This window comes from Eretmochelys imbricata, chromosome 6, assembly GCF_965152235.1.
Source record: "Eretmochelys imbricata isolate rEreImb1 chromosome 6, rEreImb1.hap1, whole genome shotgun sequence".
In the NCBI taxonomy this organism is placed as follows: Eukaryota; Metazoa; Chordata; order Testudines; family Cheloniidae; genus Eretmochelys; species Eretmochelys imbricata.
In genome coordinates, this window is record NC_135577.1 from 48,855,427 (window position 1) to 48,873,253 (window position 17,827).

Here is a 17,827-nt window from a genome sequence, read left to right on the forward strand (position 1 = left end):
TTTACTTTAGGAAAGATGAGGACAAATTGGAGAGTCCAGAGGAGAGCAACAAAAATGATAAAAGGTTTAGAAAACCAGACCTAGGTGGAAAGGTTAAAAAAAAAATTGGGTATGTTTGTCTTAAGAAAAGAAGACTGACTGGAGGGACCTGATAAGTCTTCAGATACATTGAGTGTCACAAGGAGGATGGGGATCAGTTGTTCCCCATGTCCACTAAAGGTTGGACAAGAAGAACTGTAATGGGCTTAATCTGCAGCAAGGGTGATTTATGTTAGGTATTAGGAAAAACTTTCCAACTATAAGGGTAGTTAAGTGCCAACAGAGGTTGTGGAATCCCCATCAGAACAGATTAGATAAACACTTGTCAGGGATGGTGTAGGTTTACTTGGTCCTGCCTCAGCTTAAGGGGCTGGACTTAAATGATGTCCCTTCCAGCCCTACATATCTCTGATTTTTATACTTTATTTTGAGCAGTATTGTTCATTTTGGCCCCAGGGTTACCAATGGTCCACACAAATTTTATGCCCCCTTGTTGAAAATGTTTACATCAGAAATAATGAAAAGGTTATAGAAAGAGCTATTTACTCTAAAGAACTGTCTAAAGACTGACAAAGCATTTTAAATTTCCTGAATTAATAATTTTTTCGTATACCTCACGTTGCCACACTGCCACACATTGCATTCCACATTTAGGCCTTGTTAAGTTGAGAGGCATTGTTCTTTGCAGGAGATGGGGGATTGTAGGGACACCGTTCGGACAAATTTTTTTCCAAATTTAAGTTTTGGAAACCTTTCTATTGGCCTTTGGTTTTGTAAAAGTTTATTTTTATATGACATCTTTTGACATTTTGATGGGGAAAGGTTGCTCTTTTCCTGCCCTCTCTTCCTGAAACAAATGACCTGTGAATCTTGTAACCCAACCACTTCATTTTAGAAACAAGCTACAGGAGGACCTGAAAGTGAAATTGAGTATATATAGACTAGTCTGTGTTTATGCTGGGTTTACTCACAGATTCTGCAGTGAAGTGTGAAAAGAAAAGTAGATTTCTTTATTTCATATTCACTCAGTTAAGGTAGTGTCTATAAGATAGGAAAGGAAGCTTCATCTCTTCATAATCCACATTCAAAAACACGATAAAATTTGACCATGGTAAGCAAGTTGGTGTGCTTAGATCTCTGCATATTGTGCTGACTTATATTATCTGATTTTTGTGTGCTCCCCTTTCCGTTGTTGTCTCTTGTCTTATACCTATATTGTAAACTCTTTGTGGCACAGATTATCTTTTTGTTTTGTGTTTTATACAGCATCTAACACACTGGGGTCTTGGACCGTGATGGGGATGCCTAGTTGCTACCATAAATAATAATTAATAATTGGTGCGGCAGGCATTGCCCAGGTAACATAAATGACCGCTGTTTCTTTTAACCTCACAGCTGCTGGAGCTGCCCATGATCTTTACATAAACCAAGCTGTAGTATTTATTGAAGATGCAATACAGGTAAATAGAATTTGTTTCTTTCTTACTGTGCCTACAGTGCTGCGTATTTGTTACATGTTAAAATTAAGGCTACAATTTAGTCATGGAGGTCATGGAAGTCACAGCTCTTAGGCTAGCTCTTATTTTCAGAATCTGTTTATTCCACATTTACTTTACTTAGGGTATCTTGAACAAACTTTGATTGAAGGAACGCTAAATAAGTGAGGGTAATAATTATTTGGTGAGAGTTTAATGAATAGAGCAGGAGACTACTGTCAGAACTCTTGAGTTTTATTTCCTGCTCAGTTATTGGCTAATTGCACGGGTTTAGGCAAGGTAATTAGCCTCTCTGTGCCTCAATTAACTGAGCTATATATGGCAGTAATGATGTCTACCTCCTATAGGTGCTGAGGTATAATTTATGAGAGTAACATGTCTTGAGGTCCTTGGATGAAGAGGTCTTTATAAAAGCAATTTCTTTCCCATATCATTTTTTCTTCACATATATGCAAGCTAAGGGGTAGTCATTGGTGGACTTCACTTTACATGAACAGTAATTTTTCTTTTTTCGTTGCCTCTATGTTTTAGTATAAAGCTGAAAGTGTCTCAAATTAGGTTTTAAATAGCTTTTTCTCCCTCTTTGAGGTATAGACCAAATGCAGTGTCTGAATTACTTTTCTGTGCTTTGTCTCCTGCCTCCAGTATCGTTCCATAAACCACCGAGTGGACTCCAAATCGCTGTGGCTTTATCGATGGTACTATTCAAAAATTTGCCAGTGGTGAGAACTTGGTATTCTGCTCTTTTTGTCTCTCTCATTTAGCAGTGGGTTTTGAAATGACTTCTTGTCTTTCTTTTTTGTTAGTTTGAGTAGCTAATATAATACTTGTTGTTTTATTCCCTGTCATAAATATAAAGGGAAGGGTAAACCCCTTTGAAATCCCTCCTGGCCAAGGGAAAGCTCCTCTCACCTGTAAAGGGTTAAGAAGCTAAAGGTAACCTCGCTGGCACCTGACCAAAATGACCAATGAGGAGACAAGATACTTTCAAAAGCTGGGAGGAGGGAGAGAAACAAAGGGTCTGTGTCTGTCTTATGCTGGTCTTTGCCAGGGATAGACCAGGAATGGAGTCTTAGAACTTTTAGTAAGTAATCTAGCTAGGTATGTGTTAGATTATGATTTCTTTAAATGGCTGAGAAAAGAATTGTGCTGAATAGAATAACTATTTCTGTCTGTGTATCTTTTTTGTAACTTAAGGTTTTGCCTAGAGGGGTTCTCTATGTTTTTGAATCTAATTACCCTGTAAGATATCTACCATTCTGATTTTACAGGGGGGATTTCTTTATTTCTATTTACTTCTATTTTTATTAAAAGTCTTCTTGTAAGAAAACTGAATGCTTTTTCATTGTTCTCAGATCCAAGGGTTTGGGTCTGTGGTCACCTATGCAAATTGGTGAGGCTTTTTATCCAACATTTCCCAGGAAAGGGGGGGTGCAAGTGTTGGGAGGATTGTTCATTGTGGCAGCGGTGGGATCATGTCAAGGTTCCTCCCCCACTCTGAACTCTAGGGTACAGATGTGGGGACCTGCATGAAAAACCTCCTAAGCTTATCTTTACCAGCTTAGGTCAAAACTTCCCCAAGGTACAAAATATTCCCCCCGTTGTCCTTGGACTGGCCGCTACCACCACCAAACTAATACTGGTTACTGGGGAAGAGCTGTTTGGACGCGTCCTTCCCCCCAAAACCTTGCACCCCACTTCCTGGACAAGGTTTGGTAAAAAGCCTCACCAATTTGCCTAGGTGACTACAGACCCAGACCCTTGGATCTTAAGAACAATGAACAATCCTCCCAACACTTGCACCCCCCCTTTCCTGGGAAATGTTGGATAAAAAGCCTCACCAATTTGCATAGGTGACCACAGACCCAAACCCTTGGATCTGAGAACAATGAAAAAGCATTCAGTTTTCTTACAAGAAGACTTTTAATAAAAATAGAAGTAAATAGAAATAAAGAAATCCCCCCTGTAAAATCAGAATGGTAGATATCTTACAGGGTAATTAGATTCAAAAACATAGAGAACCCCTCTAGGCAAAACCTTAAGTTACAAAAACGATACACAGACAGAAATAGTTACTCTATTCAGCACAATTCTTTTCTCAGCCATTTAAAGAAATCATAATCTAACACATACCTAGCTAGATTACTTACTAAAAGTTCTAAGACTCCATTCCTGGTCTATCCCTGGCAAAGACCAGCATAAGACAGACACAGACCCTTTGTTTCTCTCCCTCCTCCCAGCTTTTGAAAGTATCTTGTCTCCTCATTGGTCATTTTGGTCAGGTGCCAGCGAGGTTACCTTTAGCTTCTTAACCCTTTACAGGTGAGAGGAGCTTTCCCTTGGCCAGGAGGGATTTCAAAGGGGTTTACCCTTCCCTTTATATTTATGACATTCCCAAACAAACTTTTTCAGCAAATCAAAATGAAGAATAAGTGTGCAAGTGATGAGAATGGACAGTAAGAAGTATTGTAAACTCTTACTCCTGCAGATAGCTCTATAGAATTCCGTGGGGCTAGTCACATGAGTAAAGACTGTTTGCAGGAATTAAGGGTTTGCAGGATCATACACTACAGTTATTCAAACTTGTATTTGTTATTAGCATTTAATTAAGCAGCAGCAACTGTGTGTCTTCTAGCTCATCTGTTTTCCAGTGGGTGCTATTAAAAGTCCAACATTTTCCAAGCTGTGGTATTTGGTTTGAGGCCAGCCTTTTTATTCTAAATGCAGACAAAAGTCCTGTACTGCTTAGAGGTGTGATATAGTGCTTTCAGATGGTGTCCACTATATGCATTAAGCTTAATACCATTATGAAATTTGATATCCTTCTGATCTCATTTAATTTTGTCATCGGTGTCTGCGCCCTTTAATTCCTGTCTTTATGTTCCCCACCCTTCCAGGGTTTTGAGTCTCACCATTACTCTAATCCTGGCTCTGGCTTTCATTGAAACCCCTTCTTCGCTCACGATCACGTCGGATGTACGATATCGCGGCACAGCCTGGGAGCCTCCTTGTGGCCTGACTGAAAGTATAGAGCTGCTTTGTTTCCTCGTCTTTATAGCTGACGTCTCTGGGAAGGTGAGCAGAGTCATGGTCTGTACAGTATGTAAGAAGCATGTGTGCTTGCTCAGCATATTTATGATAGACTCGGTCAAAGTGATGTCTGTCCCTCCTTTATATTTTGGGAGATGGTGTGATTTGAAGGGATATTGAGGTTTGCAGTTTTTGAATTTGTGGTGTTTATATCTTAAATTTTGGAAAAAATGCAACTTCACATTGATGTATAAAAACAGTGCAAAAACACTTCAAAATTAGGGAGATACTAGTCATACATTTCCAAGAAATACAACCATATTTCCTTAAATTCAGACAGCTGTTCACTGACAGTAAATAAATTGATAATTGTGTTGCTAAGGGCCAGATCTGGCTGACCTTATTTGGCCAGGTATTCTTGCTATTTTTGTTCGGGTTGTAGAATTGGGCCCTAAATGATCCAGTTTGCTCAGATTCAGACTAATTTCTGAAGTTTGAACCCTTAAGTGCTTCCTGTTTTTGAAGGATCAGCATTTTGATCACTACACAGATATTTACCGTGTGTGTGTGTGTGTATGTGTGTATATATATGTGTGTATATATATGGTTTACTCAAAGAGGTGAGGAGCACCTGCAACTTCTGTTGACTCTTACTTAGCTCCGCTAGTAGAAGAATTCTAGGATTCAGTGTAAGGTGTTTTTGCCACATTCCGTGGGAAATATTTGCAACAAAGACTGAGGCTTTGTCTACACTGGCAAGTTTCTGTGCAGTAAAGCAGATTTCTGCGTTGTAACTCCCATGGTGTACACACTGCCAAGCCACTGAGTGAGCAGAAACTGCGCAGTTGCAGTGCTCTAAACAAACCACGCCGATGAGAGGTATACAGTTTTCTGCGCTGGGGATACAGCACCACGGTGCCAGTGTAGACACCCTGGTCAATTACAGTGCTGTGACTGGCCTTTGGGAAGCGTCCCACAATGCCTGTTCTCGCCTCTCTGGCCATCGGTTTGAACTCTACTGCCCTGCCGTCAGGTGACCAACCGTCATCCCCACTTCGTAAATTCCTTGGGAATTTTGAAAGTCCCCTTCCTGTTTGCTCAGTGATGCGTGCGGTGGTCTCAGTGCATCTTTCCAGGTGAGCAAGCCTGCTCCATGCACCAGGCGATCCCCCACTTGGAGCAATGCCAAGCTGCTGGATCTCATCAGCATTTGGGGAGAGGAGGCTGTTCAGTCCCAGCTGCACCCCAGCCGTAGGAATTATGACACCTACTGACAGATTTCACGGTGCGTGGCAGAAAGGGGTCATGACTGGGACACACTGCAGTGCAGGGTCGAAGTGAAGGAGCTGTGGAATGCCTACCACAAGGCGCGGGAGGCAAGTCGCCACTCCGGTGCTGCGCCCATGAGCTGCCGGTTCTACAAAAAGCTGGACGCAGTACTTGGTGGCGACTCCACCTCCACTGCGAAGGCCACTGTGCATACTTCGGTGGCTCGCCTGCCAGTCGAGAGTGGACCGAACCAGGAGGAGGAAATCTTGGACAAGGATGTGGAGGGATGGGGACCCAGAGGCAGAGGACGACTTGGAGGTCAGAGATGCATGCAGCCCAGAGCTTTTCTCTACCTCTCAGGAGGCTAGGCAGTCACAGCTGTCGGATCTTGGCGAAGCACAAACAGGAGAGGAGGCCCCTGGTAAGTGACTTTGATTTGGGAATCGCTGAAGCGAGTTGTTGGGGGCAGGAGGATTGCAGAAAGCAGGCTTGTGTCGGTATGATGCACATACCACCACATGCCTAGTCTAAGCGCTGGAACAGGGTGTTCATTGACTCCCTCAGTTCACAGGAATCTGCATCAGAGATCTCCAGGAAACGCTCATGGAGATACTGGGCAATCTGCTGCTGCAGGTTCTTTGGCAGAGCTGCTTTGTTTCTTGCCCCATTAAGGGTAACTTTCCTGCACCACTCTGCTGTCACTGGGGGCCTGGGGGGACACCATTGCTGCACACAGGCGAGCTGCAAAAGGGTCAGGGTGGAAGCCGCAGTCTTGGAGAAGACCCTCCCGTGATTTTCTGCTCACCAAGTTATTCCCTAAACTATAAAGGCAAGAAGAGTGCGACATTGATCTCGCAACGCATAGCAGTTACGACACGAGATTGCTTGTGGCATTCACGGAGGTGCTGACCACAGTGGAATGCTTCTTTTGGGCTTGGAAAATAAGCACTGAGTGGTGGGATCACATCGTCATGCACGTTTGGGATGATGAGCAGTGGCTGCAGAACTTTCGGATGAGGAAAGCCACATTCATGGGCCTGTGTGATGAGCTCACCCCAGCCCTGTGGCGCAAGGACATGAAAATGAGAGCTCCCCCGTCGTTGGAGAAGCGCATGGCGATTGCACTGTGGAAACTGGCTACTCCAGACTGCTACCAATCGGTCGCTAACCAGTTCGGACTGGGAAAGTCGACCGTTGGACTCATGTTGATGGAAGTATGCAGGGCCATTAATCGCATCCTGCTCCGAAAAACCATGACTCTGGGCAACGTGCGTGACATTGTGGATGGCTTACAAATGGGCTTCCCTAACTGCAGAGGGGTGATAGATGGCACGCATATTCCAGTTCTGGCACCTAGCCAGACCACCTAGCCACTGAGTACATTAATCATAAAGGGTATTTCTCAATGGTTCTCCAGGTGCTTGTAGATCACCGTGGGTGTTTCATGGACATTAACTCAGGCTGGTCCTGAAAGGTGCACAATGCACGGATCTTTTGGAACACTGAGCTGTTCAGGAAGCTGCAAGCAGGAACTTTCTTTTTGGACCAGAAGATCACCCTAGGGGAAGTCAAAATGCCCATTGTGATCCTGGGAGACCCTGCCTACCCCTTAATGCTGTGGCTTATGAAGTCATGCATGGGGCACCTTGACAGCAGCAAGGAGTGGTTCAACAGGCTGAGCAAGTGCAGAATGGGTGTTGAGTGTGCTTTTGGCTGTTTAAAGGCCTGCTGGTGCTGCCTCTGTGGGAAGCTGGACCTGGCCGATGACAATATTCCTATGCTTATAGCTGCATGCTGTACGCTCCATAATATTTGTGAAGGGAAGAGTGAAAGTTTCACTCAGGGCTGGACCGCTGAGGTTCAGTGCCTGGAGGCTGAATTTGTACATCCAGAGACCAGAGCTATCAGAGGGGTGCGTGTGGGCCATAAGGATCAGGGATGCCTTGAGGCAGCAATCTGAAGCTGAAAGCCACTAATATTTGTTGCTATGCTCGGGAATGCAGTGCTTGTAATGCTAGGAGACGATTGTGATTGGTGTAGATGATGCACTTTGAAGGTGTAAGAAAATTGCCTGTTGCTTTGCAGGGCTCTGTTTGCTTTCAATTAATGTAATAAAGATTACTTTCAAACCAAAAGAATTATTTTATTAAAAAAACAACAGCCAGAGGAGAGAGAAACAAAAACATACATCAGCACTGAGGGGGATGGGAGAAGGGAGGGTCCCAGCAGTAGGTGGGGTCCCGGGATGGTTAAAGATTTGTGTATGTCCAGGTATCATATCCAGCCTCTCCTTTGGAGTACAGTGCAGCAGGTACTGTACTTCAGCAGGGCTAAACTGCAGAGGGACGGGTGTTGAGTGCAGTGGGTACTGGGAGTCCGCAAGGCTGGACTGTGACGGGGCAGGAGTTGAATGCAGCGAGTACAGACTGGAGCCAGGAGGTTGATAAGAGGTGTGTTGGCAGTGTCTGGGGGGCGCATGGGAAAGAGTTTTGCAACAACAGCTGCCGGGGAGGGCAGGTGCGGAGCTGCTCAGTTTGCAGTGTTAGTGGCTCCTGGAGCATGTCTGCTTGGCGCTCCATAATGTGTAAGAGCTGCTCCGTGGCTTCGTTCTGGCGCACCACATTCTCCTTTCGGTCCCTCTTCTCGGTGTCCTGCCACTCCTTCAATTCTTGTTTTTCGGCTGCGGAGTGCATCATGACATCGTGCAGCAAGTCCTCCTTAGTTCTTCATGGCCACTTTTTAATTCTGCACAGCATTCAGCTGGCGATAACAGAGGGAGGCTGGGCTCCCCAGGTCACATCTGTGAAGCCAAAATGCAACATTTTACAGAAGTAGTATTATTTGCAACACACAGACCACTGATTTAAAACACGGCCACTATTCTCAAACCTGTCACTAACTGGCTGACCCCAGGCAAGCACACATGAGCCACAAGACTTCCAAAATGGAGAGTTGGGGCAGGGGAAATCAGTGTTCCAGGACCATACTGTACGTGGGGCACGTGGCTCTTGGGGAGAGCCAGCACTGGGGGGAGGGGGGGGGGCGCCTTATAATCATTCCTGTCCCCACATTTTCCACAGGCTGTGTTCATTATGGAAGATATCTCACTGCTGTTAGTGAGAGTGAGCAGCATATTGATAAACAGTGCGGGATCCATTCCTGCAGACCAAAGAGGCAGAGCGTGCAGTACACAAACTGTTGAAAGAATGTGCCAAATGCGGACGGAAGCACAGGGATTGCTGGGATGTGAAGCAATGCATCACAGGGCATTGGTACAGGTCCCAGGTTGCCCTGCGATCCCCTCCGCCTTCCCAGAACTCTTAGTGGCAGAAGAGGAAGAGAAGCTCTGTGGGATAGCTGCCCAGAGTGCACCGCTCCGAATACTGCTGCAAGCACCGCAAGTGTGAACTTGCTATTGTGCAGACAGCTGACAGCATTAACACGCAACAGCAGTTTCCCTTCAGTGCTCTCTGAGCGGCGCTGTAACTCTGCCAGTGTAGACATACCCTTAAAAATAACACATCTTTGACAGTGTATTTGGATCAGTTTCCTTTTCAGTTTACCCCCTACTCAACTTGTTACGGTTTAACAGATGTTTAAATTTTGTTTGCCTTCCAGAGTTATTTAATTGGTTGGGAAGAATTTCGGAAAACGAAATGGCTGCTGGCTTATATCCTGACACTGGTGGTTTCCCTTATCGACTGGACTGTGTCACTGAGCTTTTCTTGTACAGAGGTAAGAACTGTTGTTACTTCCATCCCTCCCCAAACTATCAGCAGGCTTGTGGCAGGGAGGGAATTACTGCAGGGAAGGCAGTTAGGAGGGCCTGGACTGTGTGGTGCCTAAAAATTTCAGTGCAGGGTGGGGAGTCTTGCTTTTATTGTCTTGTGTTTGCTGCTGGAGTGAGCATAATGAGACATTAGGAAACACCTGCTGTAGCAAAGCTAGTCTTTAGGGACTCTTAATTTGAGTTTCTCAATAAAGGATGTAATGCTTTCTGTAAAATTAAATAAAGCTTTGCCAGTATAAGTAGTCTTTGTGATAATTTGAATGGAATAGAAAAGAATCTGGCCATTAGCAGAAATTTCATTTTGCAGGAGGGAGAGGACAGAATTTTCCATTGGATTTAACTGTGTAGGATTTACGGAGGGTAGCTGCCCATGGCCAGCCCTCCATTTCAAAATGTCGAGATAAATATAGTGCCAAATCTTGCGTTTTCAGAGGGAGTTGCAGTCATTTTAACCATGTGACTTTACAAGAGCAATATGATCAAAAATCTTGTGATATGCTTCTAAACACACATATCCTAATGATAGTAACCTAGCTTTTCACTCATCTTCCTCCACTGTGCAACAGCTCCCCTGGCTGTAAGTCACTCGCACTGAATCATCATCAATCAGTGATTACAAAATATTCAAACGTACAGGAAGAGAATGAGGTTGGAGTTTTGCATTTTGTGTTAATGCAGATTCCTGTGCCAAAGCCATTGTCAAACACGACTCACCCACCCCCAGCAAAGCATGTAAACCTTGCTTCAGGTCATTTGCAGGAGTAGCCAGGGGTTGAATGCAGTTGGCACTGTTAGTGTTAAACTGTTAGCCTCACAATTTTGTAATGCATATTTTAGTGACTAGGATACTGGTGCAGTGGCAAAGAAAGAATTTTTAATGTTGAATGGACATAACAGCTGAACTTGCATATGAAGCAGGAGTGTTCTGCTGTCCCAGCTAGCTTCTTTTTTTATATTTTACCTGAGAAACAAGGTGGGTGAAGTAATATCTTCTATTGGACCAATTTCTCTTCATGAAAGAGATAAGCTTTTGAGCTACACAGAGCTCTTCTTCAGGTCTGGGAAAGGTAATCAGAATGTCACAGCTAAATACATGATGGAACAGATTGTTTAGCATAAATAGTTTACCCATATTGTAAGAGACCAAGGTGAAGTGCCAGTTAGCTGCAATCATAGGACTAAAAAAGAGGGGATTAGTGGGTTACAGATTGTTATAGTAAACTATAAATCCAATGTGTTTATTAAGTTTGTGATTTCTAGTGTCTAGCAAAGTTATGAATGAAAGCTCTTCTTTTGAAGATGTTGTGCAAGTTTACTTTGAGGATGAGGATTGAGAGTTCAGATATGGAGTAATCGTTCTGTGAAGAGTGTTCACCCGTGGGTGATAGTGTTTTTTGTCCTTTATCATTTTTTGTGTGTGAGTTCTATATCTGACTCATCAAACCCCATCTTCAGAGGAAACTTGCACAACACTTTCAAAAGACAAGCTTGGGAGCTTAAATTCATAACTTTGCTAGACACTGGAAATTAATTTTCCCCCTACTGTTACTCAGCCTTCTTGTCAACTGTTTGAAATGGGCCATCCTGATTATCACTACAAAAAGTTTTTTTCTTCCTGCTGATAATAGCTCACCTTAATTGATTACTCTCCTTAGAGTTGGTATGGCAACCTCCATTTTTTCATGTTCTCTGTATATATATCTTCCTACTGTATTTTCCACTGCATGCATCTGATGAAGTGGGCTTTAGCCCTCAAAAGCTTAGGCTCAAAAAAATTTGTTAGTCTCTAAGGTGCCACAAGTGCTCCTCGTTCTTTTAATGGACTTAATAAAGACACTGGAATTATGACTTATTACAACAATCTGTAACCCACTAACAGCCCCCCCCCCCGTCCCCTCCTGTGACAAGAGGGGTGTTAACGGGTCACTTCATCTTGAATGGACCCTTGAAATACGTGTTAACTACTTATGCTAAACAATCTGTTCCACTTTGTATTTAGCTGTGGCACTCAGGCTTTGTATACACTGGAAAGTGAGAGACAAAACTTTTGTCGTTCAGAGGTGTTAAAAAAATACCACCACCCTGAAAGACAAAAGTTGATGACAAGCACTGGTGTGAACAACGCTTTGTCGGCAGGAGAGCGCTCTCCTACTGACAAACAGCAGCTACACTGTGCGTCTTTTAGTGGCACAGCTATGTTGCTAAAATCTGCGTAGTGTAGACATAGCCTCGGAGTACGTTTCCCAGACCTGAAGAAGAGCTCTGTGTGTCTCACCAACAGAAGTTGGTCCAATAAAAGATATTACCTCATCCACCTTGTCTTGCTAATATGCTGGTACCAATGCTGCATACTTTTGAAGCAGGTTTAAATACAATAATAATAACAACAAAAAAGGCATCAGACCAAAACCCTGGTTGAGGGAATGAGGTAAATGTCTTGTTTTGTTGCTGCATCAAGTTAATGCAAGTTAGTCTCTATATTGGCTAGCAACTGCTTCTGAATCCAAACCATTGTTAATATTTAGGCCTGGTCTGTACATAGTTTTTGTACATTTTGTGATTTTTCTACTGAAAGAGTTAAATCTGCACATTAGTGCTCTATCTTATTATAACCTATTCTCCTCCTTTTATGGGAATGAGCTATACTGGGATAAGCTCCTTTATACCAATATAGCTGCATCCAATCTTCGGTGGTGGTGGGCTTGTACTACTTTCACTATATAGGTATAGTTAAAATGGTATAGTTTTTGTGTATAGAAAAGCTTTTTGGGAAAACCTGATGCACCCTAATGTACAAATCCTGGACCCAACTGTCTGTAAACTAAAGAAAACCGTGTGTGTCTAAAATGGTATGTTTACCTCCATCCCTCATCCTTGTAGTGATCCTGATGATTTTTCAGTGGCCTAAGGAGTCCTTCAGCAAAATCAGAGAAGTAAAGACTTTATATTTCTAATCTAAAAAAGGTCTGTAGGGGAGAGGGGAAGCAGAAGTAAAAGATAAATACAGCATGAAAAGTTACTGTGTTCATATATAATAAAAAAAATCAGATGACAAAACTATTTTCCCTTTTGAGGATCACTTCAAAAAAATTAAAGAATTTGTTTAAAAAAATATTTACATAAAGGCTGATTTTAAAAAAAACACTAGATTTTTGTAAGTTGCTTTCCCCTGTGTGCAATACAAGTTGCCTTTTGCTTGCAGAATAAAGCTTTGTAAAATCATGTACTTGGTAAGGGTTTGACAACTAATGGTTAGAACAAGGGACTGAGTCAAAAATCCAGGGTAATAGCATGCTCAGCCACTGATTCACTCTGTGTCCTGGAGCAGGTTATGTATTAGCTGCTTTGAAAATTCCACCCTTAACCTTTGTGAGCCTCAGTTTACCTGGCTGTAAAATGAAACGAATGATCAATAGGTGCCTTGCAAGATGATGGAAGACTAATTCATGAGTGTTTGTAAAACAATCTGAGATCCTTGTGTACAAGGGGCTTTAGAAGTACAAAGTATTCTAATCGCCTTCAGTTATTGTCTGAACTTTGGACTGGGTTTAGCTGTTGCATAATAAAAATTCCTTTTATGAAGAGTCATTATTTCTGGAAACCCATCTTTTTCTTCATCTTTTCTGACAAAAATGCCTAAAAAATTAGTGGTGTCTGCTGTGTGAAACTTCGTAGGGCTCAATACCAAATCCACTATTTTATTTTCACAGACTATAAGAATAAGACGAATTCTCCGGCCCTTCTTTCTCCTTCAGAACTCCTCTATGATGAAAAAGACATTAAAATGCATCAACAGCACTCTGCCAGAAATGGCAAGGTAGGTAACAGCACAGTAATTTCCCTCAGATCTGTTGCAGCCTTGTACCTGAACATGCTTTTTAGGTAGTCTCATTATTCTGGGAGTGTGGAGTCTGGACAGGTTCTATGTTGAGAGAGACCAGCTAGGTAAATGATTAGCCACTGAGCGGATGAAAGAAAATCCCTTACAGGAGCAGGCTGTGGCCTACCTATAGCTGGGAAAATTATCTATGCAGTAACTTAAATGTTACCCAAGTGGTGAGGTGAGCTAATTCTGTTCTGTATAGTTTCTCATACTGCGCTTATCAACGTAGTATTTGAGTGCCTTCCAGTAGTGCATTAAGTTATGTGACTAGGGGTTGGTCTACACTACAGAGTTAGGTCGACCTAACTCTGTCGGTGTCTAGACTACAACGTTGCTCCCGCTGATTTAAGTCACCCACTACACCGACCTAATAGCTCTACCTCCGTGAGGGGCATAGTGCTTAGGCTGATGTAGTTAGGGTGACACGGTGTCTGTGCAGACACTGTGTTACTTACTTTGCCTGTTGGCTATCAGCCCCACACATGGCTTACAGCTGGAGCCCCCTTACCCCAGGGTTAACAGTCCCAGCTGTCAGCCCTGCATGGGGGTCATAGTTGGAACCTTCTACCCTGGCAAGGGTGTGTGTGTGCTCCAGCTTTCAGTGCCCCACAATGTCCCACACAGTTAAGTCGATGGAAGCGCTCCTAGTGAAGACATGCACCACCAACAGAGGGGGTGTAGAGTGGACATGAACCATTGCAGTAATTACTGCAGTGGCTGTACGTCGACCCATCTTAGGTCGCCTTAATTTTGTAGTGTAGACAAGGCCTAAATCTGCAACTGTCATGTGTTGTTTGTTTTCTCTTCCTCTTCCTGGGGGAGAGGCATGAGCAGTGGAGTGTTTTGTTTTGGTAGGCTTTTAGGGTTCGTTAGGTTGGTTGCTTGTTTTAAATATGCATGTTACTATGCTTCCCATCACAATGGCCAAAGGTTCTCAAAGTTTCACTTCCTTTCTGGGAGCTTGAGGCCTGGTGATTGTGTACCTTATCCTGAGAGTTGTGGGTATGATCACTTCTCAGTATCAGATCACTTGTCTATTTTAAGTCTTGCCAGCAAGCATGTGGTGCCTATAAAACAAGTAGCAGTAGTGATGATTTGTGCATGTGAACGTGTTTGTCTCTCACACTTTTATATAATACTTGGTACTCATACAGATCTTTTTATACTGAAAGTACTATTGTGACTGGGGTCCTAGTGGGGAGCCAGCTGTGGTCACTCAATTAGAGGGAAATGGAAAGAATGGGACAGACAATCCCCATAAAGCTGGTGGCTATTCCAATACTTAGATTTACCAAGCCAGCATAAAACAGCTTCTTTATTACCTTACGGGTTACTCAGAAGTCCAAACAACACAGTTCCCTTAAAGTGATCCAGCCTCTGGTCTCCATCCAGGTACCCACGTCAAATATAATGAAAATTTCTGTAAATCTTATTTCATCATATAAAAGAAAAGGTTCTACCAATCCCAAAGTACCGGACACATTACCTCCTAGGTTAATGAATGTTTCAGATCTTACCCAAATACATGCTACAGCCAATTCTTATTAACTAAACTAAAATTTACTAAAAAACAAAAGAGAGAGAGTATGGTTAAAAGATCAGTATACATACAGACATGAGTTCAACTCATTGAGGTTCAGATTCACAGCAGGGATGGTGAGCTTTGTAGTTGCAAAGAGTTCCTTTAGAATTCAGTTCATGGGTCATCGTCCAATGTCCAAATCTCATATTCAGGGCGTACCAGCATAACTGGGACCTCAGTCTTGCAACTTAAACTTCCCCCGAAGAAGCTTATGCAGATCTGAGATGACAGAATCAGGATCCAAGGATCTTTTATACAATTTCATGTCCTCTTTGACAAGTTGGGAGTTCTTCGGGGAACAAAAGGTAATTAGGATGACTTTGAAGGAGGTCCATCACCAGTACTTAATCATAGAATATCAGGGTTGGAAGGGACCCCAGAAGGTCATCTAGTCCAACCCCCAAACTTAGCTATATGAATTAACATAAGGCCATTTGCTTGTTCCTCCACCATTCACAGTGCTTTTCAAAGAGAGATGAATACCGAGACATCCCATGTTTACAATTCATTTAAATGATATCAGAATACAGCATAGACAGGGACTGTTGATTACATTGTTGACCCTACTCATACATATGTAAATACACAAAAACACAAACATTATCTCCCCACATGTCTTTTGAGGGTTATTTATTTTGCAGGATGTTTAACCCTTTCTAGCCATGCGTCACAACTATGTACATTAATCCTTATAACCCCCTTGCATTAGGGGAATCAGACATCAACTGGTTAAGTGTCTTGTCCAGGACCCCTGAGAGAATCTGTTTCAGAGCTGTGAGTAGAACATAGGGAATTCTTGGGTCCCAATTATGAACTCAAACCATTAGGCTACCTTCTCCTTTGATGCATTTATTGCAGGGTGCTTTACTTCAGTATTTTCATTCTTGGGGGAGCATTATCAGTACAGATATTGATTCGTATGTTCTTATTAGAAGCCTTTAACTAGAAATCAAAGTAAGGGGTGCAATCACACGGCATGATGCTTTTTTAAAGAGACTTGTTCCTGCACATGCGTGTGTATGGTATATAGACTTTGCTATATCCCGTCACATCTCTTTGATTCAGACAGGGCATATTAATCTTAGAATCAAAGATCTATACAAACCCACTAAGACTATATATTTTTGCCAAAGGAGGTCATAAGGCCTAATGCTATAGAAACAATCCTCAGAATTTGGCTACAGAAGACTATGACCCTGATTTTGGAAAGCATTTAGATGCATACTTAAGTCCGATTGACTTCAGTCCTGCAGTCAGTTTTGATTAAAGTCAATGACACATGCTTACGGGTCCTGAATTGGGATGCTGTTCCGAATAAGGCCTGTATGATTTGTTTAACTACTTTGCTCTAGCTTTTTTTAAAAACATTGTTTTTGTTTAGGACTGCATCCTCTTGTGTTTTAGCAAAAAACTGATGTCGACATATATATTTTCTCTCTGATAGCGTTGTTCTGCTGCTAGCTGTTCACTTGTGTCTCTTTACCATGTTTGGTATGCTGCTGTTTGCTCGATCAAAGGTAACTAATAATTAACATTTATGCTGTGACAAATCCCAATATTGTTTTTTCTGGCCTGAGTGGCGGTTGCATATGTTGGTTGTATGACTAAGCCAGAGAAACCCGTTCCCCAGCCTTCTTTGCCAGAACTCTTGGGATGGATTTATAATCTCTTACAGGAGGGTTGGTTTTAGAAACTGAATTACAAAATGTACTCAATCTAATGATTACTGTACTATATATTTAAGAATGCATTGGAAGGTCATTTCCAAACCAGTTTTACAGTCTCTTCTTTCTCCATCTCTAAATGCTATGTCTCCAAAACTGAACTTTGTCTTTATTTCTGAGCTGTGACTACACTAACCTCCCTACTGCATTTTTTTTTATCCCTTTGCCTAGTTCTGTTTATAGCTATCCTGGCTGACATGGTGGTAAAAATGCCAGCAGCCTTATCCATGCAGGAGCTTCCAGTGTTACAGTTGATAAAGTTGTGCTGGTATTAGCACAGGTGAGAATTTTAAAGTAGGAACAGAAAGGCTAGTGTAGTAAAGGCCCTAAAATCACAACATGGAAACAGGGCCGTGTGTGTGTGTATATATATATATATATATAGAGAGAGAGAGAGAGAGACCAACTGACCGACCGACCTACCTACCTACCTGTCTTCCCTCCCATGTCCATAGCCTTTAGGAAGACCTAAATCCTGTATTAACACTTCTACATCTTGCTTGTTTTTAACTGTTCTTTGTTATGTTTTAATGATTGTTAATCAGTCAGATGTCTGCCTGAAGGCGCTACAGCAGCATAACTGATTTGATTGTATTAGAACCTTGCATATAAGTTGCCTACATTTTCTACACTACTCTCACAGCTCTCTTGGTAGACTTGGCTGTCTGTATTGTATCAAGCAGTGAAAAGTGTTCTTGAGTGATTCTTAACTGATTTTCCCTGGCAAGACAGAGGCTTGTTGACACCTTAGTGTTGCTTTGGTAAAAATATGGATCTCTGTGTCTAGGATAAGCAGCAGGACAAGGAATGGGTGGGATATTTTCACAATTTACCAGATTCACTGACTTCACTGCTGGTGCTGCTGACTACTGCAAATAACCCTGACGGTGAGCAATCCATTCCAAAGTCATTCTCATCTCCTCTCTCCTATTAACAATATAAAATAGTTGATGGAATGGATTCCATTGCTCTCCTTAATTTACTGCCTGACCACTATCAAATGATCCTAAATAT

General features: G+C 42.5%; 1 protein-coding gene across 3 annotated transcripts in view; it reads left to right on the forward strand.

The window, feature by feature from the left end:
- TPCN2 (two pore segment channel 2) overlaps positions 1 to 17,827 on the forward strand; it is a 58,115-nt gene that overhangs the window by 5,104 nt on the left and 35,184 nt on the right. For 2 of the 3 annotated variants that reach the window (XM_077818503.1, XM_077818502.1), the window contains exons 2-8: positions 1,435 to 1,499; positions 2,181 to 2,257; positions 4,433 to 4,610; positions 9,453 to 9,569; positions 13,335 to 13,441; positions 16,534 to 16,606; positions 17,601 to 17,700. In XM_077818503.1, the coding sequence (XP_077674629.1) occupies positions 1,435 to 1,499; positions 2,181 to 2,257; positions 4,433 to 4,610; positions 9,453 to 9,569; positions 13,335 to 13,441; positions 16,534 to 16,606; positions 17,601 to 17,700 (717 nt within the window). Of the gene's footprint in view, positions 1 to 1,434; positions 1,500 to 2,180; positions 2,269 to 4,432; positions 4,611 to 9,452; positions 9,570 to 13,334; positions 13,442 to 16,533; positions 16,607 to 17,600; positions 17,701 to 17,827 lie in introns of all 3 variants that reach the window. The other variant, XM_077818504.1, reaches the window with a different exon arrangement.